The 27,767-nt window shown below is 35.0% G+C and overlaps 1 protein-coding gene and 1 pseudogene across 1 annotated transcript; one reads left to right on the top strand and one right to left on the bottom strand.

The window, feature by feature from the left end:
• The window catches only part of LOC126967329 (uncharacterized), a 66,720-nt pseudogene extending 58,531 nt beyond the window's left edge, over positions 1-8,189 (bottom strand).
• Positions 8,190-22,255: 14,066 nt separating this feature from the next.
• LOC126967255 (uncharacterized) lies at positions 22,256-22,966 on the top strand (the record flags this gene model as incomplete). The annotated part of the gene is made up of 1 exon (XM_050811746.1): positions 22,256-22,966. A coding segment is annotated over one exon (711 nt), but the record flags the coding sequence as incomplete, so codon positions are not given.
• Between the last annotated feature and the right edge of the window lie 4,801 nt (positions 22,967-27,767).

Raw genomic sequence — 27,767 nt, 5'->3', positions numbered from 1 at the left:
TCATTAAACGGTGACAGCAGTGTATTCATAACTAAATATACGTTATTGAAAGTGAGAGGCTCCTTTGCACATGAGGCCGGCTAGATTATGGGTACCACAACGGCGCCTATTTCTGCCGTGAAGAAGCAATGTGTAAGCATTACTGTGTTTCGGTCTGAACGGCGCCGTAGCTTGTGAAATTACTGGGCAAATGAGGCTTAAAATCTTATGTCTCAAGGTGACGAGCGCAATTGTAGTGCCGCTCAGAATTTTTGGGCTTTTTGAGAATCCTGAGTGGCACTGCATTGTAATGGGCATGGCGTATCAATTACCAGCAGCTGAACGTCCTGCTCGTCTCGTCCCTTATTATCATAAAAAAAAAAATGACTTACCATTTTCGTAAAAAACAGAAAAAGAATGATTTCAGATAAGTGAACGTATTTGTTGTAACTGTCGCACGTCGGTGTTTGGTCAATACATCTTGTGTACAAAAGTTTAACAACAAGAAAAACTTTCTCGCTAGTGATATTTTATGTAGGACTACTCCAAGAGAGCAATTCTGTAAACAAAATAAATAATTATTGTATATTGTTGAAATATAATTTGGTGTATCACTACGAATATTATAAATGTTCATGTAAGTTTGTTTGTTACGCTTTTACGCCGGAGCTACTGAACCGATTTTGACGAAATTTGGTACAGCGCTTTCGCTGAACTAGAACTTGGGAAAGGACATATGCTACATTTCATCCCGGAAAAATTAATGGTTTCCGCGGGATTTGTAACAAACTGAAACTCACGTCGATGACCTATAACTATACAATTATTAGATTTAGTTTGCCATAACAATCTTCCTCTTAATAAGATTCATATAATAATATGATGGTAACGGGAGCGAAAACGGGAACTGGAACTGGAATAGGACATGAGGTAATCTTCAACTCCAAACTTGCTTAAAAACCCTTTATCTACACCATAGGTTCTCAACGTGGGCGATAACGCCCCCTTGTAGGCGTTTGAGACATTCGGGGGGGCAGTAGAAGACCCAGAAAAAATTAGGGCGCATTGAGATGGTGCAGATGGGGCGTGGGTAGATTAAAAAATATAGTCTTAAAAGGCAAAAAATACTCTAGAAAAAAAACATATTCTCAAAGTGGGCGGTGAGCAAAATAAGGTTGAAAAACCATGCTCTACACGGATGAAGTCGCGGGCATCAGCTAGTAAGGTTGTAAAGGCACCCATCCTCGTGTTTAGATTATATTGAATATTTATATGATGAATATTAATCTGTATGTAAATATTCGATAGTAAGAAATAGAAATATATTTATTCATTACGCTATATAAGTTAGTAAAGGGTCTTTGACAAGGGGGGAGTATTGACAAGTAACCCCCAGCCCATCTTTTAAATCACATAACAACTTATTCACAACAATCACATAACCAGACAAGAACCATGCGTCATTACCCTCTATATAATCTACTATACTATAGTAAGCCTTCGTTGTCAAAGAAGAAAGTAATTTCTTGCCTATTTTAGCCTCCTTGTGGAATCAAATACCAACTCCTGTTTTCCCAAACCGATACGACTTAGGGTACTTCAAGAAAAGAGCATACTCCCACCTTAAAGGCCCGCAATGCATATAAAAAAATACTTAATATTATATTATACAATATAAAAGCATTTATGTAAAAGTATATTTTAAATGAATTAAAAAATATATATATATTAGTATTTCTAATATCTCTGAACGTTTAACTTGTTATATGCATATCTACGTCCCCGTTTCAAAATTGCAAATATCATTATGAAAATATTGTAGTTCTAATAATATTGGGAGGCTCCTTGCACAGGATGCCAGCTTGATTATTGGTTCCAGAACGGCGCCTGTATCTGCCGTGAAGAAGTAACGTGTAAACATTATTGTGTTTAAGTCGGGAAGGCGCCGTAGCTAGTGAAATTATTGGGTAAATGAGACTTAACATCTTATGTCTAAAGATGACGAGCGCATTTGTACTGCCGCTCAGTATTTGTGAGGTTTTTCAAGAATCCTGAGCGGCACTGCATTGTAGTAGGCAGGACGTTTCAATAACCATCAGCTGAACATTCTGCTCATCTCATCATCATCTCATATAATAAATCTTCATACAGATTTGATGATTCTCATTTATAATGTAAATTTCAAATTGATTTTCCAGATTGATGATTGCCCCGTTTTACTTCTAAATCTCGAAATTTGCATGTTCTAATGTTCGCGGAATTCGCTACATATTTCCTCCAAAATCATATCTTATCCTTAAGTTTTCTAATAAAATACTCGACTTTAATCAAATGTCAATTGCGCGCATTTACTAAAGAAAGTTGAACCCGATAACTTCCGAAGTTATTTAACTGACAAAGAACATAATTTTTCAAAGCATTCACAAGAACGCAAATTTAACAATCTCGAAATAATTTTTACAGGCACACAATTTCACATATTACAGGATGATTTGTTATATTCTTAGATGAGAATAACTATTGTATATTTTACAGAAAAACCCAAAGAAAGTTCTAAAGAAAATTTTTATTATAAATTTTGTTAGGAGCTTGTTTTTCCTTAAAATACAATATTAAGAACAGAATTTAATTTGACGAGATTCTTGCAAAAAATTCCATGCTCAATTAAAATGACTAAATACAAATGCCTCAACTCCCCAGGCACTTAATTATTTTAAACAATGTTTTAGTCCCAAATCTAAACTAAATACGGTTTCATTCTTTAAATTCAAATTCAGACTTAAATATTTTTGTTTTATCTATTTTATGATATCACTTATTGAAAGTCAAAAACTATCATCCATTGACTACCTGAGGGTGCAAGAAACTCAGCGGGCTTCTTTTATTTTCATAATGAAACAACAATAAGTATCAATTAATTGATTATAAGATGTTCGACTGTCTTTATGTCTATTTTGGCCATAAGTTATGTTAATAAAATCATTCAATCTTTTTAAGACCTATGTATTAATTTATCTAAGTAACAAAATCTATTCAAAATGACAACCTTAGTTTTAAAGCAGTCAACGTGTCGTTCAGATCAGGCCGTGTGTTCGTAAACTGACTTATATTTGTGGTACAAGGACAAAATGTGGGCTAGGCGGAGGCCATTCTTTAGCTCTAATAACGTTCGGAACGTTGAGTTTGTGCCATACTTATGACGAACTGCAGAGTCTTTCTGGAAAGTCCAAGTGTGACAAGTTCCACAACACAATCTAAGACAATTATTGATACATTTTGTCTGGATTTATCAAATTTTTCCCAAAATTAATCTTTGGAACTCCTTGATGAGACTCAGTATGATGACCACGTTACAATTTTCCAACTACTTTTAAAACTTCTTTGAGCGTACGCTTTGTCACTTGCTTGTAGAGCCACCTACAGATGTGAAAAATTTGTCATCTCTGTAAATTATATAACTGAGACAAAAGAAAATTCAGGGTGAGGATGTAGTTTGATAGAGCACCTATCCAACTTATCTCAAAATTATATAACAGTAAATTCCATAGTAATAGTAGTATAGATATAAATTTTAATACATTTGGAATTTTAAAAAATACGCTTTTGAACCCTTATAATTTGGATGTATAAAATTATAGTTTTTAGTAATAGTAAACACATATTGTAGTAGTATTACTTAACTTACAATAATAAATGAAGGCAACGCTGTGCATACCTATAAGTTAGATATACAAATATAAATATAAGAAATTTTATATTATAAGTAGTCATAATATTAATTGTGTGTCTAGTTAGTAAGCATTTTCTAATAAATAAATAAATAAATAAATAAATAGAGCCACTCTCTTTATTTAACTCTATTCGATATATTAATATATCGTTATTCAACTCTATTTGTATTAGTTTAGGGCCATCTTGTACATTGATGATAAGGACCAAACTTCAGGACTTTTTTAATGATACACAAAAGAATCCTTGCGGAAATCTTCATTTCTCGCAATAATTCCTTTTTTATATATTATAAAAGCATTTCGCATTGTATTAATAGAAAGGAACGCCATTTAAAATATAATATTAAAGGAATAATAAAAGCCATGGCATCGGAACCAAAATGTAAAGTAATGTAATTTTTTTAAGATTCGTAAACTTATGAGTGAAATATCTAAACTTACCTGCATTGAACATATTTTTTTTTTTGGAGAAATAAAATTTTATGTAAACATATTATTATAGAAAATTGTAGCCACTACATAAAGCCACGCATATTAAGCGAAGGTGGTATCTGGAAAATTCCCCCAACAAGGTATTCACTAATGTAAGCACATTTGTTAGTTATAAGCCAAAATAGTATTTAAATGTTGCCTCATAGTTAAAGCATTAAAACACAAAACCATACAATTGCAATTATAGTTAGTAATTGTTTAGCAACTCAATCATACGGTAAATATTACAGATGCTCACAAAGTTAAAGCTTATAAGCGGTTGTGTTTGATATTGCACAACTAATAAAAAGCAATCGAAAATGATATTTTTTTTGTTAGTACCTATTTGGTTTTAATTTTATATAAATTATAATTAAAATAAAACTGACAGCTATTGCGTCATCTGCTACTGCTGAGTTCCTGGTAATAAATACATAAATTTACTATTTAATCGAACTGCTCTTCATTCATTCTGTATTTCAGTGTTGGACAACTCTATTGAAGTTGTGTTTTTTTCTTTTTTTTATGGATGAGGAGAACAAATGAGCGAACGTCATCTGATGTTAAGTGATCACCATCGATTATTTAGCGATTATCAGTTAGAACTATTGTATTTAAATGCTTTATTATAATATGCAAAACTATGTAAAGCAAATTGTATCTAAGGTAATCAAAAATTTAAAAACTATTGTAATAAGACTGACATATTGGTATTCAATAACAGTCGCTATTAACAATAATCGGATCCAGCACTTTTCTTAATTTTTTAAAGGATATTCATTCAAATTCAAATATTTTTATTCAAAATAGGATTTGACATCACTTATTGAAAGTCAAACAAAACTACCACCCATTCGAAAATGAATGACTCAGGCCTGAGGAGAATGGGCGCAAAAAACTCCGCGGGCTTCTTTTTTCATCAAAAAATATGTTTACAAAGTAATATTTTACAATTAATCTTATTATCTAATAGCCTGAGGTTGCTCCATTCCCAACCTGTGGTATCATTAAGAAAGTCATTAATGTTATAATAACCTTTACCACACAAACGTTTTTTAGATTTACCAACTCGACTTAGCCGAGCAGTAGGCATTATAAGCTTATGCCTGTTGCTGATGTTAACATTAGGTTTATGACAGCGTCTAGCAAATTCACTTATGTGCCTATGAACTAACATTACATTATCAAGAATATATTGAGAAGCAAAAGTCAACATGTTAATTTCTTTGAATTTTGCTCTCAATGATTCTTTGGGACCTAGGTTATGAATAGCGTGAATACCCCTTTTCTGCAGCACTAATATTAAGTGTTTACATTACCCAACATTATTTTTAGGTAAATTACACACTAAAACGTAAATATATTAAGCTCAAGTGAATAGTTCTCGTACTAAGTGTAGCGATGTCACGTGTCTGAAAGATTCCATTATAACCAGATCGTGTCTGATAATTTCCTCATAAATATACCTTGATTAACTAGTATTATAAAACTGATGACAACGGTGTAACCTCGTATATATTATTATCTCAAGCAATTTCCCTTTATTTGGGAATTATTGTACATAAAAGAAGAAAAAATATACAACTTAAGCGATGTGAATAAAAAACTCTAGAAAATAAAAGTAAGCTAAGTTTATAATTTCAGAAACAAGAAAAATTTGTGTGAAAAGTGTGTCAATATTATTATCAATATTGATATAAAATTTTATGAACGGTGCGAGTGCTCTTTCAACTGACCTAACCGTTCGAGTTACGTATCGTCATAAAATCTTGTATGCTTTGTTCAACTCTCAGGTTGTGACTTCATCTGTAGGATTTACTTTACATTTGATAATCTGCTCAACCCCATTAGGAAATTGACTTGAGATGTCGCTCTTGCAAATCTAAACAATTTGTTATGTTTTTTTAAAGTGATAACCCTCATTTCTGGGATTAATGCATAAAAAAATTTAAATTTAATAAATTTTATGACCGATGCGGGACTCGAACTGACGACCTCTCGCGTTCCGTGAGAGTCGAGAGAGCTCTTTCAACTGAGCTTACCGTTCTGGTGACGTATCGTCATAAAATCTTGTATGTTCAACTCTCAGATTGTGGCTTCCTCTACAGGATCCACTATATATTATATGATATATTATTATATCATAACTTATAAATTTTCAAATAATAATATTATTAAATTTGATTGAAAAAATTGCTGTGAATCAAGTAACTGAAACTATATAAATAAGAACATTAAAAAAAAACACTTACAAACACATAAATCTTAATCTAATGTATACCAACGCGCCACTATTATAATCAATCTGTATCTTAAAGAACTTATGAAATACACAAATAAAATTTGAAAAACAAAATTTTATGATCGATGCGGGATTCGAACCCACGACCTTCGGCGTTCCGTGGCCGCTGGTAGCCGTAGCCGGTGCTCTAACCGTTCGAGTACCGCCCCGTTATAAAATTTTGTTTTTAAAATTATATTTGTGTATTAATCCTAGAAGTGAGGGTTGTCACTCTAAAAACATAACATATTATAACTTATGAAATATATAATTCATAATAGGAAATGTCTCAGAGTTGATTTGAGCCGAAACTCAAAAAATATTTTTAAGTTTCATTACATGGTTACTGTGTATAGTTAACAGAGCTTTGATGCCTTCGTTATGAATAAGGCGCACGGAATTTGTAATTTTAATGAGCATACTTGTACGTAAACAGTTGAATTGGTGTGTTTATGTACATCGTATTGTGTTCAAACGACGGTTCGCTAGCACTACAAACTATTCTATTATATTTTTGTTTTATGCAATTTTATGAACTTTTAATGAAAATACGGCACGAGACCAGCAGGACTGTAGCTGATGGTGATTGTTACAGACTCAGGATTCTTGAAAAGCCCTTAAATTTTGAGCAGCACTACCTTTGCGCTCGTCAACTTGAGACATAAAATGTTGTCTCATTTACCCAGTAATTTCACTAGCTATTCTTATTATTCCTTTAGTATGATAAGATGTTGATGCATAAAAAATCTAATTCCCCGAATGTAACATATTTATTTATATTATACCTGCAAGGAAAATAAAAACAAATTTATTTATTTATTATGTATACACTCTTTACACATATATACATTTCGACGCTCCCGGGGAATAAAATCGTAATAGACAAAAGTAAATTTTACAGGACGAGCAAAAAACTGTTATTCTGTTTTAGCTCATAAACTAACCGGCCTATATTAACATACAATACATCATTTTTTTCAGTATTTTTTTTTCTTAATAAGTAGCTATAATAAAAAAATATATAATCTATACTTTTAAAGTTATTACGAAAGATGTATATAACTGATTTTATATTTAAGTGTATCCTAAGGAACGGCACATAACGATTTTATTCTCGTGAAATTGTAATATCATGAAAACTATATCCCTACATTACGATGTTTTTCTACATTATTTACCAGTGCCTTTTTTCGTATAGCTATATAACGACTTCATCGTAATATGCAGTAATGTTTATGAATTTTGTTTATAAATTATTGTAACACTGTTACTGTAATACCACTAGGTACTGGGTACTTTGTGGGTGCTTTTCTACACTCAGTCAGTACCTACATATTGTAAAAACAAATAAAATAAACAATGAAGTAAGTATAATAAACATAATTTTTATTTAAGAAAATCACAATTGTTATAATAGGCATTAATCAGTCTTAGTTCTAAAAAATCAATTAGTCTGTTTCATTGCTCTCACTGTCCCAGTCATCCTCACCTATAACGGCTTCAGTATTATTTGTGCTTATCAGCGAATTGTAAAAACTGTGATAATGGAGAGGTATGGCGTTAATCCTACAAAGATTTGATAGGTCGTCGTGTAGAGCTTTAGAAATTGGAACTGGACCGTTATAAGCTGGCTGCAATGTCACATCATCAGCGATAGACGAAGTTGCTGCGGTAGAGGCAGATTTTCGTTTTCCAGTGTTTTTAGTTGCAGTTGATCTTATATTCATTTCAATATAGTCGTCATCATAATCATATTTAAAGTAAACAGATTGTGGATGTGTATGGGCAACTTTTATTTCCTTGATTTCCGTAGAGTAAAAATAAAAATTGTTATAACTTTATGAATTTTCTGTCAAAAGATCTAAAAAAAAATCAGTAGGTGTATATCGACCCATAGATGCCGAAAATGCAAAGACATTAAAAAAGTGGCAATAGCGCATAACCATTTTATTCCCCGGGGGCGTCGATTTTATTTATAATTTAATTATTAAAAAATAATATTATATTAATAATAATATGACTTTATAATTAATAACGCTATTTATATAAAAAAAAAAAACAAAACAAATTATTTTAATTTCATCAAATAAATTGCAAATAACAATTTTATAAATTGAACGCAGAAAGCTATGCGAAGTCTTTAAATATGGTATAAAAAAATATTAAATGAAATAAAAGCAATAATAAAAACAAATGAAGAACAAGTGATCAATAGATTATCATACATTTTCCGCCCACGATTGTTATAAATGACACACTCTCAGCCCAGTTGTCACACTAATACAAAATCACTTTTAGAGAATAAATATAATTTTAACAAACTTTATAATATGTAATTATATCTAGCTGAAAACATTGAAGAGAAAAAACAACAATTAACGATTGCCGACACCAAATGATGGATCTAATCTTAGCGAAGTATTACGTCACTCAACGTCACAAATACTTTACGGAAATCACTTCTTTTTGTGGCCAATATAGGCTTTAATGGAATACAATTATCTGCAGTCCCCACCTTTTATGAGGATGTTTTAAAACCTTTAAAGAATCATTTCAGTATTATTTGATTTTTACGAAGAAGTTTCCTTTGATTTATATCGAAAGAGAGCTTTGATATTTAACGAGATTTTTTCATTAGAATTTTCCTCAGTTGAAATTTTTACTCTGACTTCAGGCTATTTTAATTAAACACCCACATTCTATCTTTTATTCTCCTCCTATATTGAGTAACTATTACTATATTTTTAAGTGGGAGGCTCCTTTGCACGGGATGCCGGTTAGATTATGGGTACAAAAACAGCGCCTTTTTCTGCTGTGAAGCAGTAATGTGTAAACATTATAGTGTTTTGGTCTAAAGGGCGCCGTAGCTAGTGAAATAACTGGGCCGTCTTATGTCTCAAGATGACGAGCGCAGTTGTAGTGCCGCTGGGTTTTTCAACAATCCTGAGCGGCACTGCATTGTAATGGGCAGGGCGTTTTAATTACCATTAACTGAACGTCCTGCTCGTCTCGTCCCTTATTATCATAAAAAAATATTATAATAACAAAAAGGTGTTTTGTTTGCCTGAAGTCTTCACAGATTTTTTACAGAAATGAATCTTTGTGAATACTTGATAAGAAACTCCCCTTCAAACCATGCCTGACGCAGTATGATGACCAGTTAGACTTTTCCGAGCCCTAGTAAAGTTTTTTTTAATCCTTCAGCGTACGTTTTGTCATTTGCTCTTCAATTGGGAAAGTAATATCATCAGTGAAAAATATTTTTCTGTACTTTTTCTATGCGTATCGGGAAAACAAGGATTTTTATAGAGCCACTTTCATTTATTATTCTAGGGATTAATAAATGAATCTAAAACTAAAGGGCATGTCCTTCTTTGATTATGAAAATATTTTGTAAGAATAATTATGGGTAGAATACATATTATTATATTTTTTTCGTATTGCAAAGAATAAGGAAGATTTTTTTCTAAACGATATCACATGAGTATACCTTCAAAAAAGCGCGTACACCTTCCTTAATGGCCGGCAATACTTCTGTGATTCCTCTGGTGTTGGTGTGGTGTCCTAAGGTGTACGCTTTTTTAAGGTACTGTGTCATATCGTCCACACTAGGAAGCTTATGCAATGCCCATTACAGTTCCGCTCAGGATGAATCAAGAGGTAAAATAACCCAATAAATCTGAGCGGTCACGGTGTCACAATTACGCTCGCTACTTTAAGATATTACAAGCTGTTAAGCCTTATTCGCCCAGTAATTTCAATAGCTACAGCGCCCTCAACGGGTGAGATTGTTAGCTATTGCTGGATGACATTGTTAGCTATTGCTGGTTGAGATTGTTAGCAATTGCTGGTTGAGATTGTTAGCAATTGCTGGTTGAGATTGTTAGCTATAGCTGGTTGAGATGTAAGCTATTTCTGGTTGACATTGTTAGCTATTGCTTGGTGACATTGTTGGCTATTGCTAGTTGAAATTTTAACCTATAGCTGGTTGAGATGTTAGCTATTTCTGGTTGACATTGTTAGCTATTGCTGGGTGAGATTGTTAGCTATTTCTGGATGGTATTGTTAGCTATTGTTGGTTGAGATTATTAGTTATTGCTGGGTGACATTGTTAGCTATTGCTGGTTGAGATAATAAGCTGTTGCTGGATGATATTGTTAGCTATAGCTGGTTGAGATGTTAGCTATTTCTGGTTGACATTGTTAGCTATTGCTGGGTGAGATTGTTAGCTATTTCTGGATGGTATTGTTAGCTATTGTTGGTTGAGATTATTAGGTATTGCTGGGTGACATTGTTGGCTATTGCTGGTTGAGATTATAAGCTGTTGCTGGATGATATTGTAAGCTATTACTGGTTGAGATTATTAGCTATTGCTGGGTAAGATTGTTAGCTAATGCTGGATGATACTGTTAGTTATTAATGGATGACATTTTTAGCTATTGATGGTTGAGATTCTTAGCTATTGCTGGGTGAGATTGCTCTCACCTCACAAAAACAATAGCCATTGCACATTACTGCTTCACGGCTTCAGGCAAAGGCTGCAAATAGTATTCTTATATTATATATTCACAAACGCTTCAATCAGAATAAATGCGGCATTTATCAACGTAAAATATTAATATAAAAATATTGTACCGTAATTATGAACTTATATAATATTTCGTGTATCGTAATTTCATTAAATATCTCTCATACAATGGACAGTGTTGCTATCGTGGTTGAAAATGATAGTCAAACAAGGGATCAGTACGTATTATTTATAATGCATGGTTATTGTGTATTGTTAACAAAGGCTTGATTCCTTTGTTTGGAGTTCACTGCAACGATTTTCACATTTTAATGAGCATACTTGTACCTGTAGCATCACTAACGAAATTTCTAACAGTTGGATTAGCTTAGCATTCGTTATAGCTACAGGTAATTGTATTAGATTGGATGAATTAGATTCTTGTATTCAATTTCCTATGAATAATTTGATTATTATTTGTTTTTTTTTTTGTAGATAAGAGGACAAAATATTTGATGACGATTCGAAAGCGCTTGGTTTAAGCCTAATTTAATAAATTAATACGAGCGCACTGTGGTCTGAAAGAAGATGTTGTGACAAAGATTGAGAAAGGAATGCTGAAATGGTTTGGGCACGTGGAGCGAATGAGTGAAGAAAAATGACTTATGAAATATCGGGAGACCTTGTAGGACATTTGTTGACGAAGTTGAGGACGTTTTAAGAAAAGGAAGGGTCCGAAGCACCTGGCACCAGCGAGTATGTATGAAAAGAGAAATGAATGAAGAGGAAGCGCGTGAGGTTTGTATGGATAGAAGCAAGAAGCGTTATAATGTGTTTGCCGAAGCTGAAGGGGACAAAGGCGTGAGTGTGTGTCTGTGTGTCAATAAAGTTAATTTGACTTTGACTTTGAAAAGAACGCCTGGGTCGCATGATGATAGACTCACGTCAACGAGTGTGCCACACCAAAAGTACAAAAACTAGGCCGGCTCTGCAAGATGTTGATGGTCTCATAGGGTCAACCTGGATACACAGGTCAATGAAGACTAAACTTAAGTTTGATGCGTTTTGACGCCTATGGACCTTAATTTGATTAGTTACAGTTTGAGTAACAGCAATAAGACACAAAATTAGTTTAATTCCAATACAGTTTCAGTTAATAATTATTGGTAACTTAATGTGCACATTTGTACAACATACAAAGGAAATTTATACTTAATGGTATGGCCTTCATCTGAAAGGTTGCTGATTAAAGCAACACTTGATATTCTGTAAAATACATTTCTTTCATGTGATACATTTCTGTAAAAATCAGTTTTTAAAAATGGGTGAACGCAAATGCATTCGCAAAGTTCCATTTTGCACATGCATTTGCGTTCAGAAAAGTACTACTTTCCCACACGTTCACAAGAGCGTGCAGGAATGTAGTTGAGCGTGCGGGAATGTTTGAAAATAATTATAGTGGTCGATTTTTGCGCAATTTAATAGAAAAATAGTATACGATACTCGTGCGCTCGCAGGTCATCCTGCACTCTCTTCGCTGGTGCAGGAACGACCTACTTTGCGCACTTGTATCGTAATGTACTATTATCTACATACCACATGCTACTTTAAAGCCATAAAGACCAAAATACTACGACAGCACTATACTTACCTAATATTCACGTAAGTTTATAATAATCACAAGTTTTATGCTTTTACCTAGTACCACAACATTTACCAATAGCGAAGAATACACATTTTAAGGAAAAAATCTTAGAAACTCACAATGGAAAGCACATTATTGGCCAATTCTTCCAAAAGAATTACTTTCATTACAAAATTCCATCTTAATTACATTCAGTTATCGGGAGCTTCGTTTATCTAAACAAGATCGGATCATTTTTGCACAGAAAAAAGTCCCGACAAGATTAACCCAAAAATGCCAGTAAAACTTAAACATAAAGTAAAACGTGCAATAATTTTGAAATTTATTATTAAACAGCAGGATATAAGTTCTCAGCGTAGCCTTCAATTACCTGTGTAAATTAACAGGCGAGTTATCTCAGCGTCACCTTCCATTACTTGTGTAAATTAACAGACCAGTTATTTTTAACCAAACGCGATTCGTTTAAATACACGCCCTGTGAGATGAGACGACTCAATTTGCTGTTGGTCTGGTATCAGACGTTTTGATTGAGGCATGAAAGCTAGCACGGGACAGTCGAGTAATTTATGATTCTCGTTTACAACGCGGTTACAATTACATGTGAAAAAATTATTGAACGGTAAAAAGTTTATTGTAACTAGCAGCTATAGGATATATGTTTTATCAGGACTTTTTGGAACATATGGTTTGGGATTCCATAAAGGATTAAAATATATATTCTTGATAATGGTTCCAAAAATATGCTTGATAGAGAAATTTAAAGAGACAAATTAAATTTGTGAACGATGCGGGACTCGATCCCGCGACCTGTCGCGACCCGTGGGAGTGTTCTTCCACTGAGCCAACTGTTCGAGTGACGTAAGGTTCATAAATCTTTGTTCAAGTCTTCTCTTTCAAATCTAAAGAAACAAGCGACCAATGACGTTCTATACATAAGAACGTCATTGCAAGCGACATCTCAAGTCCATTTCCTAATATACAATTATTGGGGTTGAGCAGGTTATCAACTGTAAAGTAGATCCTGTAGATGAAGCCACAGCAACACATACAAGGTTAATCAACGATACGTCCCTCGAACGGTTGGCACAGTGGAAGAGCGCTCGCATGGAATGCGACAGGTCACGGGTTCGAGTCACGCGTTCATGAATTTGTGTAATTAATCCCAGAAGTTAGGGTTATCACTTTAAAAAAATAACAAATTGTTATTTATTATAAATTATAAACAGAAATATATTTATCTACCATAGGGAGTGACTATAACATAACATGTTGCAACAATATTTGGTAAACGTTATAAATCTACATCAGTTTGTATAGGGTCTATGATGCGGGGAGAAGAATTGATAAGAAATTTTTTTTATGACTATTATTATTTTTATCATTATTACTAAAGGAGATGTATTATTTTGAGTGTCTGGACGATACACTGGTAATGCGTCCATAATGTAACGATCCCGCGGAGTCTTACTTTGGGCATTGAATTAAAATTATGAATTTTATTGAAACTTCCTCCTCTTTTTGGATCTTAAATCAAAATTTCTTAGATAATAATATTTTTGAGTTATGAGTGGACAACGAAATACCATTATTTTTCATCTTTAATGTGTAACAATTGCAATTTTTACGTATGAATGCATATCCATATTTTTCTAGACGTCCGCGCCATTTAAAATCGAATGGTCAAACGATAGTTCTGTTATAGGAGATCCTATTATCTATATTTTATATGATCATAGATACCGTGAGCTCTACATAGTCCGGTCAATTTAGACATTCGAAGTTACATAAAGTCCCAACAAGCTGAAATCAGTGAAATTGTTCATAACTTTGTAGTTGTATCATAGGTGGCGTGGAAACGTGTGCACATTATGACGATAACAACTTGTATAACTTTTTGAATCTCAGAAACGGTGGCTCGTAAGAAAAAAAGTGTTGATACATTTTTTATAGATAATTTTATGAGCTACAATATTTGTCTGAGGTACTTTTATGATAAAACTTACCCTTTGCTGAAAATCGCGAAAAACTCATTTTTTTGACCTTTGATCTTGAATAAAAAAATTTCCATACACGGGAATGATGGGGAACTTTTAAACATTGTTATTAATTATGTTTTGAACAATTTCACTGATTTTCAGCTTGTTGGGACTTTATGTAACTTCACTCTCATTTCGGACTAACAATTACTTTACGTTTAATTTATCTTGAGAAAATGAAAACTAGTCATATTCGAACGTCAAAACACCTACATCTTCTTCAATAGCACAATGTCTTCCTTTTTTATGATAATAAGTGATGAGATGAGCAGGACGTTCAGCTGATAATAATTGATACGCCCTGCCCATTACAATGCAATGCCGCTCAGGATTCTTGAATAAATCCAAAAACTCTGAGCAGCACAACAATTGCGATCGTCACCTTAAGTAATAAGACACAAGATGTTAAGTCTTAATTGCCCTGTAATTTCACTAGACGCTCTTCAGACCGAAACACAATAATGCTTACACATTACTGCTTCACGGCAGAAATAGGCGCCATGGTGGTATCCATAAACTAGCTAGCATCCTGTGCAAAGGAGCCTCCCACTGGGGTATTTTAATATGCTTTGCATTTTTTATGTTTCTCCATTTTTTAAATATCGGTCGGATTGTTGAAGTACGTAACACCAAAGCTCGCGCGTCACTTCTCGCTCGTGACGCCTACAGGCTGGCCTACTGTGTAGTATACGGGTGGGCACTGCATTGTAATGGGCAGGGCGTATAAATTACCATTAGCTGAACGTCCTGTTCATCTCGTCCCTTATTGTCATAAAAAAGGTCATTACTGACATTGCTTGCAAAGGACGCTGAAACAATCTAATTTAAAGTGATTATATTATAATGAAAGTACCATTCATGACAGCTACCTATTTATTTCCTATATACTAAGTAGGTTTGACTATGTTGTGGTGTTTCAATGCATACATTACTATCGCACACTAATGTAGGTTTGACAACGAAAGAATATTAATATAAAATAACGATTACATACCTATTTATGTTACAGAAAAAACTAAAGTATTTAATAAGATGATTTCATGCTAGGTAGGTACACTTTTAGGTAAAGAAGTCAACCCTAATATCGTCAGAAAAGGTAAGACAAGATAGAAATAGGCAACTTCTAGGTAAATAAAAATGTAGGTTTGTAGCGCTGTGCGATCTGAATTACATCTTTTTGTATAACCGCAAAAGTCCCTATTTCTTTAATTTATTTTACAGAGTGAAACTTCCGTACTTGTACTATTGCCCGTATGTATGCCCGTTCTTCCCCCTTACTTAAAAAAACGTATCCCTCAAAATGATCCAATCAAGTACAGTATCCAGAACAATATATGGCTTGACTTTTCAATTGAGTATTTTTAATAAAGTTATGTTGGAAAATTGTGGTCGACGCCACTTACTGAATGACTTAATGCTTCACGTCAGATCCCAAACCCTCTTTCAGTGGGACGTGAGTATTAAACCCTTAAAATCTAGGAGCATCTTAGACCCCAATAGAATGTGGCCGGCTGTGCCTTTTGCCTCTTGTATTGTAAGATATTTTATGAGGCTTTCCCTATTTAAATTTCTTTGGTCAGGAATAGTCGTTTATTCCAAAAATAAACTGAGAGGATCACAAACTATTTTATATATTATTTACTTATAAGTACTTGATAAGGATTCTTATGGGAAACGAGGGGTCAAATAAAATACCCATGCGAAGTTAAATGGAATTATCAACCCTGTATAAAATTAGTATGAGCTGAGTCGTTACACAGCACATGATGATCTATGGCGTTCCATATCGCTATGTGATCCCTATATACATTATGTATCAGATATGAAAAATATATTTATCAACAAAATGGATATATAAAAATATAGGCATGCCTGTAACGCGGATAACATCTCATATGTGAATAACGAAATGTATAAAATTGGCAAGAAAGAAATATAAGCTTATGTTATGTAAGAAATGCATTATCTTGTGGGCTTATAACCGACATAGCCAGGACTCATTCCTGAGAGGACACGTTTAAATGAGCTTTCTCATATACTTCAAGTTATTCTGTCTCGTCGCATGAAAGTTCTATACATTCATTTATTATTTTAGTGAAACTCTTTAGTTTAGAAGCATAAATCCCAAGTACATATTAAATAGGAAAGCTGTTAATTGGCTTCTAGGCATCCTCAGGACATGTTGATTCGCACACGTATCGAATTGTTTAAAAGACAAATATTGGCGGAATCAACACTAAAGAAAATTCAAAACAATTGGATAATTATGGATTTCCGCAAGTAACGCCTAATTCAATAAATTTTCACAGCTATAAAGTCAAAATCAGGTCATAATATAAATAATAAATATTAAATGAAAAAAAAAAATAAATATTTTTTTTTGTTATTTGGTAGAGTTTTCGTGACAAGCATCTTCATTCTCGCTTAATGTCACTGCTTGGGGCGGTGACGTGGGACGGGTGCTTCTCTTCCCAAAAATATGGTCTAGAGAGGCGATGGCTGGTCCATGCGTCATGCTCGTGAACGGGCGCTACTTGTGGTGGCTGGATGATCCTGTCAACGGGCAATCTTTTTATATAATCTCTTAGAAAATGCTCACATAATGCCTTTATTTTATTTACGGTATGTGTGGATTGATGCATCCACTGTATTGTACCATGAATAAGTATGTACTCAATAACTCTTGTGTTTTTATCTATTAATATACAGTTTTTTTACTTATTCGTCTAAGGCATTTAATAATTGACGTTTGAGTATTTTTGTTACATCACTTTGCATATATTGTTATTGAAATGATTTGTACATTTATTTGAAAATAAGAACTTTTAATATCATTATGTTTTGAAAACAGCAACGTTAGAGTTTCTTGCTCGTTCTTCTTTAAAGAAATCTACCTTCCGAATGAGCTGTATGAAAAAATGACATATTATTTCAAGTGTTATATTATCTATACTAATATTATAAAGCTGCAGTGTTTGTTTGTTTGTTTGAACGCGCTAATCTCTGGTACTACTGGTCCGATTTGAATGATTCTTTCAGTGTTGGGTAGTCCATTTATCGAGGAAGGCTATAGGCTATGTTATTTTTTTTTTCAAAATTAGGGATACGTAATATAATTGCTATTTTCTAACACAAGGTGTTAAATCGAAAACCTATTTTTGCGTGCGCTGCAAACACTATTGACAATAGAACAAAATGATGTACAGGCTATAATATAGGCAATATTTTATTACTTATAAAACTATCGCGTGAATTATACTTTATATGGCAAAACAACGTTTGCCGGGTCAGCTAGTTTAAATATATAAGGCAAGTGTGTGTGGGCAAGTCGGTCGCGGAAGACCTAGTAGAACATTCGTCGACCAAATTGGGGACGTTTTGAGAAAAGGAGAGGTCCGAATCACCCGCAACCGGTGAGCATGTATGAAAAGAGTAATGAATGTAGAGGAAGCGCGTGTGGTTTGTAAGGATAGAAGCAAGTGGTGTTCTGTTGTCTCTACCTACCCCGACGCGAACAAGGAGTGAACACTCACTCCTACTAATATTACACACACACTCACACGAGTGTGTGTGTAATATTATTTACCTACGAAATAATATATTTTTGATTTGATTTGATCTCTTTGTTGTCAGTCCGTCCATCTGTCTGTCAAGACCCTTTATCTCGGGAACGCGTAGAGGTATCGTGTTGAAGTTAAAACCATATACTCAATCTTCAATCTCTTGAAGCTAAAATAAAAATATACGGGCGCTTATGCCGCAAAAAAGTATATTTAAATACTCTCAAGGGAATCAAAATTGAGGGTATTTTCCTTTGACCTAGCACTATGACATTTGGCAAATAATACCTTCTTATACTACAAGTATAGGAAGAAGTTTAAAAATTATACATAATTTGTAATTAAATCATAAAAAAAGGAATATATTCAAGGAACGTCGGATGAATCGTGATTCCCATGCACCTTTTCCATTGCTATTATCAGAGATATTACCACCATGATATTATGTTGACCTGGTACCACAAGGCACTTCAAAGGGGGCAGTCATGAGAATGACCTCAGAGTAAAAGACATCCCCATACATTACTTTCCAAGCACAAATCAAAATCACTTTATTCATGTAGGTCACGGAAATGACACTTATTGTCAAAAAAATGTTTTTTCTTATTGAATCTACTGCTTCTTCGTAAAGGCTTAAGCTAATGAGAAGAAGTACCAAGAAACTCATGAGAATGGCATTTTCATCGTTTTACAAATCATTTCAATTACAATCTATAGTAATATTTTTATTATTATTTGAACGCGCTAATCTCTGGTACTACTGGTCCGATTTGAATGATTTTTTCAGTGTTGGGTAGTCCATTTATCGAGGAAGGCTATAGGCTATGTTTTTTTTTCAAATTAGGGATCCGTAATAAAATTGCTTTTTTGTAACACAAGGTGTAAAATCGAAAACCTATTTTTGCGTGCGCTGCAAAAACTATTGACAAAAGAACAAAATGATGTACAGGCTATAATATAGGCAATATTTTATTACTTATAAAACTATATAAATATATATATATATACGTGAATTATACTTTATATGGTAAAACAACGTTTGCCGGGTCAGCTAGTATAATATAAAATGTAAAGTCACGCAACAAACATACTCAAACGTCAAATAGTCAATGCCTTACACAAGTAAGTCAAAAATGTAAATTTATACAAAACAAAAGTTATTGAGTGCAATACATGCATGTGTGGATGACACACACCGTAAATAAATAAAGGTATTCTGTGAGCATTATAAGCGATTATATATAAAAAAATGTATCACTTATGTTCGCCTGGTACCTTCTAAAAAAAGTGTGTTACAGAGACGAGCGTGTAAATAAGTAAATAAATATATTTTACTAGCTGATACCTGCAACTTCTTCCGCATACACACATGAATAAGCACGTAGTACTTATAAATATCTTTATATCTTAAAACTTTATCAACTTTATATTAAATGAACACATCGCATACTCTATCAATTACCATAAAAGTAATTTCATAGATAGTCAACAACTGTAAGGAATCCACCAACTATGGTAACCTAAAATAAAGTTTATTTTTACCTGCTGAGAAAGTAAGAAAGATATAAAAATTCTAATTAGTTATTCATTTTTAAACTTGATTTCTGAACGACGCGACGGGGGACACACCAAAGGAAAATCAAAATCGTTGTTTTTATTTAATTCTGAGCATTTTCATATTTATTCACCTTTTAAACCTTCCCTGGACTTCCACAATTAATTTAAGACCAAAGTTATCCAAATTGGTCCCGCTACTCTCGAGTTTTAGCGAGACTAACGAACAGCAATTCATTTAAATATATATATAAATTTCTCAAAAAGTATTTGGAAAATTTAATTCAACTCAAAAATTGAAAAATTTCTCTGAGCCAGAGCCGGGCTTGGAATTCGATTAAGCTATGAGTGTATTCTAAAACTTCAATCTTGGGAAAGTCCTTTTTATAGCAGCGGTATTATGAAGACTGCGGATGAAAGGAGTAAATGGTGTGAAATAATCTGCGCTCTTAGTTCTACGTAGCTGAAAACGAATTTATTGCTCCTCGATACTCATAGCGACCCATTTCGTTGACACCTTAATACCGATCCAAATATCGGAGCAGGCGGGGCTCGCTACGTTTTTCACATTTGCTCGAGACCACGTATCGTTTAGAAAATATGATTTTCATGCAAAGCCAGTTGTGTACGGCAGCAACAATCGCAAAAAAATATGAGAGAGAGAAAATTTTTCGACGCGACGCAACTTCATAAATAAAATAAAAGTTTTGCGATGCTGTTATAACTTGCATGCCATGTCCACTATCATTTAATTTTGTACTAGTGAATACTTCGTTTTTTATGTCTATTATTTATTTATTTATTAAAGCAAACCACATCATATACAATACAATTTTCTTAATCTAATGTTACAATTAGTAGTTCTAATGACAATTATGGTGAACATAAAAATTACAAAAAATACTCCCTAATTACCTCTGAAAAATAGAACTAATTTATATAAGCTAACTATCTAAGCTATAATAAAAACAAAAAGATAAGAAATGAAAGTACAAATTATAACTTTAACTTATTAAAATAATGAAAATAATGAAGACGAAAAAAAAAGAAAAACTACTTATTTGAAAAATGCAGATTGAGTACCAGCTAAGTGTTTAACAACACTTTCTTTAAACCTGACCAGCCCACCACCGAATATATCAAGTTCTGAATATCGGTATCGTTTAACTTATTGTGCTCGCGAAGAATTCGAGCGAGAGGCGCCTGAACTCCCAGGTTGGTTTTTACAGAAGGAACTTGGAAGATTCTCTTGATTTTGAACCTTGGGAATAAATATGGGACAGCAAGGTTAATATTCTGCAAGAGGTTACTACATTGTATTTGCTCGCCGATTTTGACGACGTCAAATACATTGTATCTGACGTCGTCAAAATCGGCGAGCAGCTTTCCAGTTACCCGACCGGAACACGCAAGTTCTGGTCGTTGTCGAAAGCTGCTCTTGGTAACTTCAGCCAGCCGTCCAAGCCACCGTTGCACATGAGGAATGACACCCTGGCCCATACGGCAAAAGAGAAAGCCGATCTCCTGTGCGCTCGATCTCGTGACGACAACGGAAAAACACCGCCGACCAATCCGCGGTGTCAGAGCTCTATGCCTGAAGTACAGTTCAGACAGAAACCTGTTAGGCGAGCTCTGTTATCGTTGGACGTCAGGAAGTCGAGTGGACCGGATGGCATTTCTCCAATCGTGCTTAGAACGTGTGCCCCTGAGTTGACACCGGTGCTAACGCGTTGACACCAGTGCTAACGCGTTTATTCCGGCACTCTTATTCCAAAGGCGTAGTCCCTGACTCATGGAAGTCAGCCCTTGTCCATCCGATCCAAAAAAAAGGAGACAGTTCGGATCCGGCAAACTACAGGCCTATTCCTATTACCTCCCTGCTCTCCAAAATCATGGAGAGCATAATTAGCCGTCAGCTCTTGGTATACCTAGAGGGTCACCAGTTGATCAACGACCGACAATACGGGTTTCGCCATGGTCGGTCGGCAGGTGATCTTCTGGTATACCTAACACATAGATGGGCTGCGGCTATTGAAAGCAAGGGGGAAGGCCTGGCAGTTAGCCTGGATATAGCGAAGGCCTTTGATCGTGTATGGCATAAGGCGCTCCTCTCTAAACTTCCATCATTTGGGCTTCCCGAGAGCTTGTGCAAGTGGACCTCCAGCTTCCTCACTGGGTGCAGCATACAGGTCGTTGTCGACGGACATTGCTTGAACCCGAAGCCCGTGAATGCTGAAGTGCCCCAAGGCTGTGTGCTATCTCCTACGCTGTTTCTTCTGCATATCAATGATATGTTGGACACCTCCAACATTCATTGCTATGCAGATGACAGCACTGGTGATGCCGTATACACGGGCCATGCACGTCTCTCTCGAGAAATCGTCGACCAGTGCCGGGAGAAACTTGTGTCTTCTATCGAGTCCTCTCCTGAGAAGGTCGCGGGGGTAAATTGAACCTTGTCCAATTTAACCCCCAGAAGGCTCAAGTTTGCGCGTTTACCACTAAAAAAACCCCATTTGTCGCATCACCGCTCTTCGACAACACTTCCCTTAAAGCCTCGCCTAGTATCGGAATACTGGGTCTCGAAATCTCGAGCGATTGCCAATTCCGTGGCCATCTGGAGGGCAAAGCCAAATTGGCTTCAAAGAAACTGGGCGTCATTAATAGAGCACGGCAATACTTCAAGCCGGCCCACATTCTAGCGCTGTACAAAGCGCAGGTCCGCCCACACATGGAGTATTGCTGTCATCTCTGGTCTGGCGCACCCCAGTATCAGCTCGATCCATTTGACCGCGTGCAACGCAGAGCAGCGCGAATTGTCGGGGACCCAGTACTCTGTGAACGGCTGGATCACTTGGCGTTGCGTAGAGACGTCGCTTCATTGTGTGTCTTCTACCGCATTTATCACGGGGAGTGTTCCGAAGAGCTGTTTTACCTAATTCCTGCCGCCGAATTCCACCTTCGCACGACACGCCACAAGTTAGGATATCATCCTCACCATCTGGATGTGTGGCGGTCCTCCACAGTGCGGTTTACAAGGAGCTTTCTTCCACGTACTACAAAGCTGTGGAATGAACTTCCAACGGTGTTTCCGGGACGATACGACATGTGTACCTTCAAAAAAAGCGCGTACACCTTCCTTAAAGGCCGGCAACGCTCCTGTGATTCCTCTGGTGTTGCCAGAGAGTATGGGCGGCAGTGATCACTTAACAACAGATGACCCGTACGCTCGTTTGTCCTCCTATTCCATAAAAAAAAATTGACCGTTTAAGAGTTTGTACAAAAATATTACTCCGGCAAGAGATCTCCGATCGAGCAATGAAATCATATTAAATTTCCTGAGGCGCTGATGGTACGGGTGTGTATGAGAGAATCCAGTACTAATGTATGCAAGGTGTCGTGTGAATGCTCTTTGCATACTCTCGATGCGTTGCGAATGGATCGTATATAGGGGATTCCATATAATACTACCATATTCGATATGACTGCGCACTAGAGCGTTATATAGAATAGCCGAAACAATTCGAGTTTCGCTTTAGAAATCCTAACATTCGTGCGGGTGTGGTAACTACTTTATTAACTTGTGCAATAAACGTTAGTTTGCTATCAATAGTTACCCCCAAGTCACGAATTTCCTGCACTTCTTTTAAAGGTGCGCCATCGAGCTCATACACTGTAACAAGCGGTTTTTTTTTCTAGTGTACTTAATATGAAAACATTTGCTTGCATTTAGGATCATACCATTTAATAGGTACCAATCTTTTATACCATTGAGATCACTTTGAACAAAAGCAGCCTCAGAGGCAGAGTTGATAACTTTATAAATTTTTAAATCATCGGCGAAGAGAGAATCTTTACAATATTTGATATGATTCCTAACGTCATTCACAAATATCAAAAAGAGCAACGGTCCTAGGTGGGATCCCTGGGGAACACCAGATCGCGCAATGTATGAAGTAGATTCAGTGCCTCCTACAACTACTGACTGAAGTCTATTATGAAGATATGACTCAAACCATTTCAGTAAGTTTCTTCCAATTCCATAATTATTTAGCTTCTGAATCAATAAAGGGTGACTGACTTTATCGATATATAATATATTTGTATAATATATGTACTAGCAATGCCCTGCAGTCTCACTCGCTTAGATACGGATCTCGTGGTAGTGGGAAATCTCGGACTATAGATTAATTTTTAATAAAATAAAAATTTATTTCACTTATTATATTATTATTGGATTATTTTCTTTACATTGACATTTGACACCTTCACCAGTGGGAGGCTCCTTTGCACAGGAAGCCGAATAGATTACGGGTACCAGAATGGCACCTATTTCTGCCGTGAAGCAGTAATGTGTAAACATTACTATGTTTCGGTCTGAAGGGCGCCGTAGCTGGCTAAATTATTGGGCAAATGAGACTTAACATCTTATGTCTCAAGGTAACGAGCGCAAATGTTGTGCTGCTCAGAATTTTTGGGTTTTTCAAGAATCCTGAGCGGCACTGCATTGTAATAGTCAATTACGTGCTAGTCTCTGTCCTTATTTTCATAAAAAAAAATGAAATATGTTTTAAATTTAATGCCCGATTTAAATAATTTAAAATGTTTTTTACAGGTACTGAAACAGTTTTTAGTAAAATACCATATAATGGGATAAGGATTAGTACAGAAGTATGAATAATTTGGTTTGATTATTGTTGGCACTTATATGAACTTTTTTAAAATGTAAAGGAGTAGTTATAGTGGGAATACTACAGTAGTTGGACATATGGTATCGCGGACTTTTTTATAGATATTGATACGTTCTATAATACTGAAAAACAATTTTTTGTTCCACTATCAATAGTTTCCGGAGCGCACGCGATGGCAGATTTTTTATGACTATTTTTTTCACACCTTTAGTTATATTATTTAATTTTTATTACGGATTTTTTAAATGTAATATAGACTATGTCACTCATTGAAAATGCAGCTTTTTTATGGTGAAAGAATTTTTGAAATCGGCTCGGTAATTTTTATGTAAAAACATTACAAACATACATAATAAAACAATTAAAAATAAAATAGGCCTTTATTGAGACAAAACACTTAAACTTTTTTAACGTGCATAACCATTATTTAAATTTGACAATATTTTCCTTCATAAATTAAATATATATATATTTTTTTAATTATTTAAATTTTTATGAGTTCTTTCTGTTTGTCTGTAGACATAGGGCTTCTCCAACTGCCACAAACATACATACAAAAGCACAAATCGATGTAAGCCCTTACGATGCAACGGTAGTGCTTTGGAGTTTAAGTTTTGTTTTAACTATATCTAAAATATGATTAAAAGCACTTCTATAAAATGTAATAATTAAATACATTGCAAAATGTATGACAAAGCAAATAATATCAGAATTTAGTTTATTTTAGTTTATTTATTTTGATGGACTAGTAAGAAAACCCCAATTGTCGTATCACCGCTCTTCGGCAACACTTCCCTTAAAGCCTCGCCTAGTATCGGAATACTGGGTCTCTAAATCTCGAGCGATTGCCAATTTCGTGGCCATCTGGAGGGCAAAGCCAAATTGGCTTCAAAGAAACTGGGCGTCATAAATAGAGCACGGCAATACTTCAAGCCAGCCCACATTCTAGCGCTGTACAAAGCGCAGGTCCGGCCACTCATGGAGTATTGCTGTCATTTCTGGTCTGGCGCACCCCAGTATCAGCTCGATCCATTTGACCGCGTGCAAAGCAGAGCAGCTCGAATTGTCGGGGACGCCGGCAACGCTCCTGTGATTCCTCTGGTGTTGCAAGAGATTGTGGGCGGCAGTGATCACTTAACAACAGGTAACCCGTACGCTCGTTTGTCGTCCTATTCCATAAAAAAAAGTCTCTTAATATTAATTCGGGTCCGCTTATCCAATCCAAAACAATTCTTTATACTATAGTTATTTACTCATGCAATCAAACTTTGAACTATTTTTCTCAATTGTTGATATAGCCATTTTTATCAAATATACACGGCTCGTCAGATCAAAGTCTTTAATGTAATATTAATCTTAATAACCTGAAGTAACTTCAGCAACTGCGTTGGTTAGTGATTTAGATCATTTTAAATACGTCTATATAAACTATGACAGCTGTGAAAACGTTCAAATAAATTGGGTTTGATCTAACCTCTATTTTGAGCATTTGCGCCCACTGACACATAGTGAAGACGAAGGTTTTTAACCAATGTGTGTTGCCAGTGATGACATAATGAACACAGACTAGCTAGCTATGGGCCTTATGAGAAAGCTCACTGTTGCTCAGCGGGCAATCGAGAGGACTATGCTCGGAGTTTCCCTGCGAGATCGAATCAGAAATGAGGAGATCCGTGGGAGAACCAAAATCACCGACATCTTTGGGGGTGGCCTTTGTCCAGCAGTGGACGTCTTCCGGCTGAAATGATGAAGACAAAGTATCATACAAATCGGGAATGTAAGACGTAGCTTGTCACGCACACTAAACTAATATTCCTGGCCTGTTTTTATCGGTTGTCTAACAGCAAGATACTCTATCTAGACGTATAAATTATCTAAGGTAAGGGAATATAATATATTTAATTTGTAGTCTGTATTTTTTAGTAGGCGTATCTAAGCCAGGTGTTACAGAGTGAATGTAAATATTTTATGGTTCAGATACAAACAATTCCCGAGAGATCAATAAAATTTGTTTGTTCTGTAAAATGCTCTCCGCTGTCTGGTTTATAGATTGTGTACATGAATTATTCATATATGAGAATGGAAGATACCTACCAGTCCATTTGTTTTAATGTCCCTTTTTATGAAACGTGCCTCTTTGAACCTTTTTGTAGATGTGCACACTGTTTTGAGCCTGAAATGAATTTGCCAGAGTAAACCGATATTTTTTGTTTTTGATCACATCAAATTGACTGTTTCATTATGTAGAAGGGGTTGGTAATTTATTTAATAAAATTGAAATATCTGTATTTTACAGTTTCCATGAATAATTATAATAATAACTGAGTCAATACAATTTGGGAAGCGTTACCCCTTAGAATCCACAATACGTAATGCCCACTCGAAAAAATAAATCAAATTCCAAATTTCTATATTTGATATTAAAATATATATACAAAATTACTTAAATCTACTTATTAAAGCAATTTACAATTAAGCCTTATATATGTAGGTATCAGACAACTTATTTCTACAACCCTATCTACGTATTGAGGGATAAAACTTTATTATGCTTAAAAACTAATACATGAGGTTTGTGGGGGAAAATCCAGGAAACTGGGAAAACCTGGCTATTTGCTATCACTTAACCTAACTTAAGACTAATGACTACATCTAAAAACTAAGGTAAATAAATACCTATGTATGCTAAGTTAGAGTGGGCATATCTATATATGCCCACTCTAACTTAGCGCTCCGGCTTATATAAGGTACGACCGTCTACCGTGATGATACTACCAACTGTTAGTTGGCACTGCTGTAGTGCCAACTAACTTATACGTGTGTGCGTGACATCTTGACACTAAATGGCATCTTTCAAATTTTGTAACATACGCTTCATCTTACTTTACATTGATATTAATAAAATACAAAATACTTACTGATGAAATGTGATCCCAGAGTCTTACTTATTCTTATACTATTGTTCTTTCAAAGCTTTAAACTCAAGCCGGCATTTTAGTTTCAATTATTAGCAAAGTTTAACAGAACATGTGGCACGTCAACGTAACCCATTATTCAAGACTAGCTCGAGTACGCCCACTTGGGCGTAGTAGTAGTTACCGCACTTTGCGACTACGCCTGCGGTATCTAGTTGGAGCGGAAACCAATCCTTAATCTAAGAACAATTATAGATTATTTACAAAATATATCTATTATAAGTATTATACATCCAATTTTGAAGAGAAAAATGAAATTGATCAGCGGGTATTGAATCCTATTAGTAATAATAATAATATACAGTGCACACCTCATTTTAATTTATCTCATCTTATG

Source organism: Leptidea sinapis, chromosome 12 (genome assembly GCF_905404315.1).
Source record: "Leptidea sinapis chromosome 12, ilLepSina1.1, whole genome shotgun sequence".
Taxonomy (NCBI): domain Eukaryota; kingdom Metazoa; phylum Arthropoda; class Insecta; order Lepidoptera; family Pieridae; genus Leptidea; species Leptidea sinapis.
This window is presented reverse-complemented; position numbering and strand designations above follow the sequence as displayed.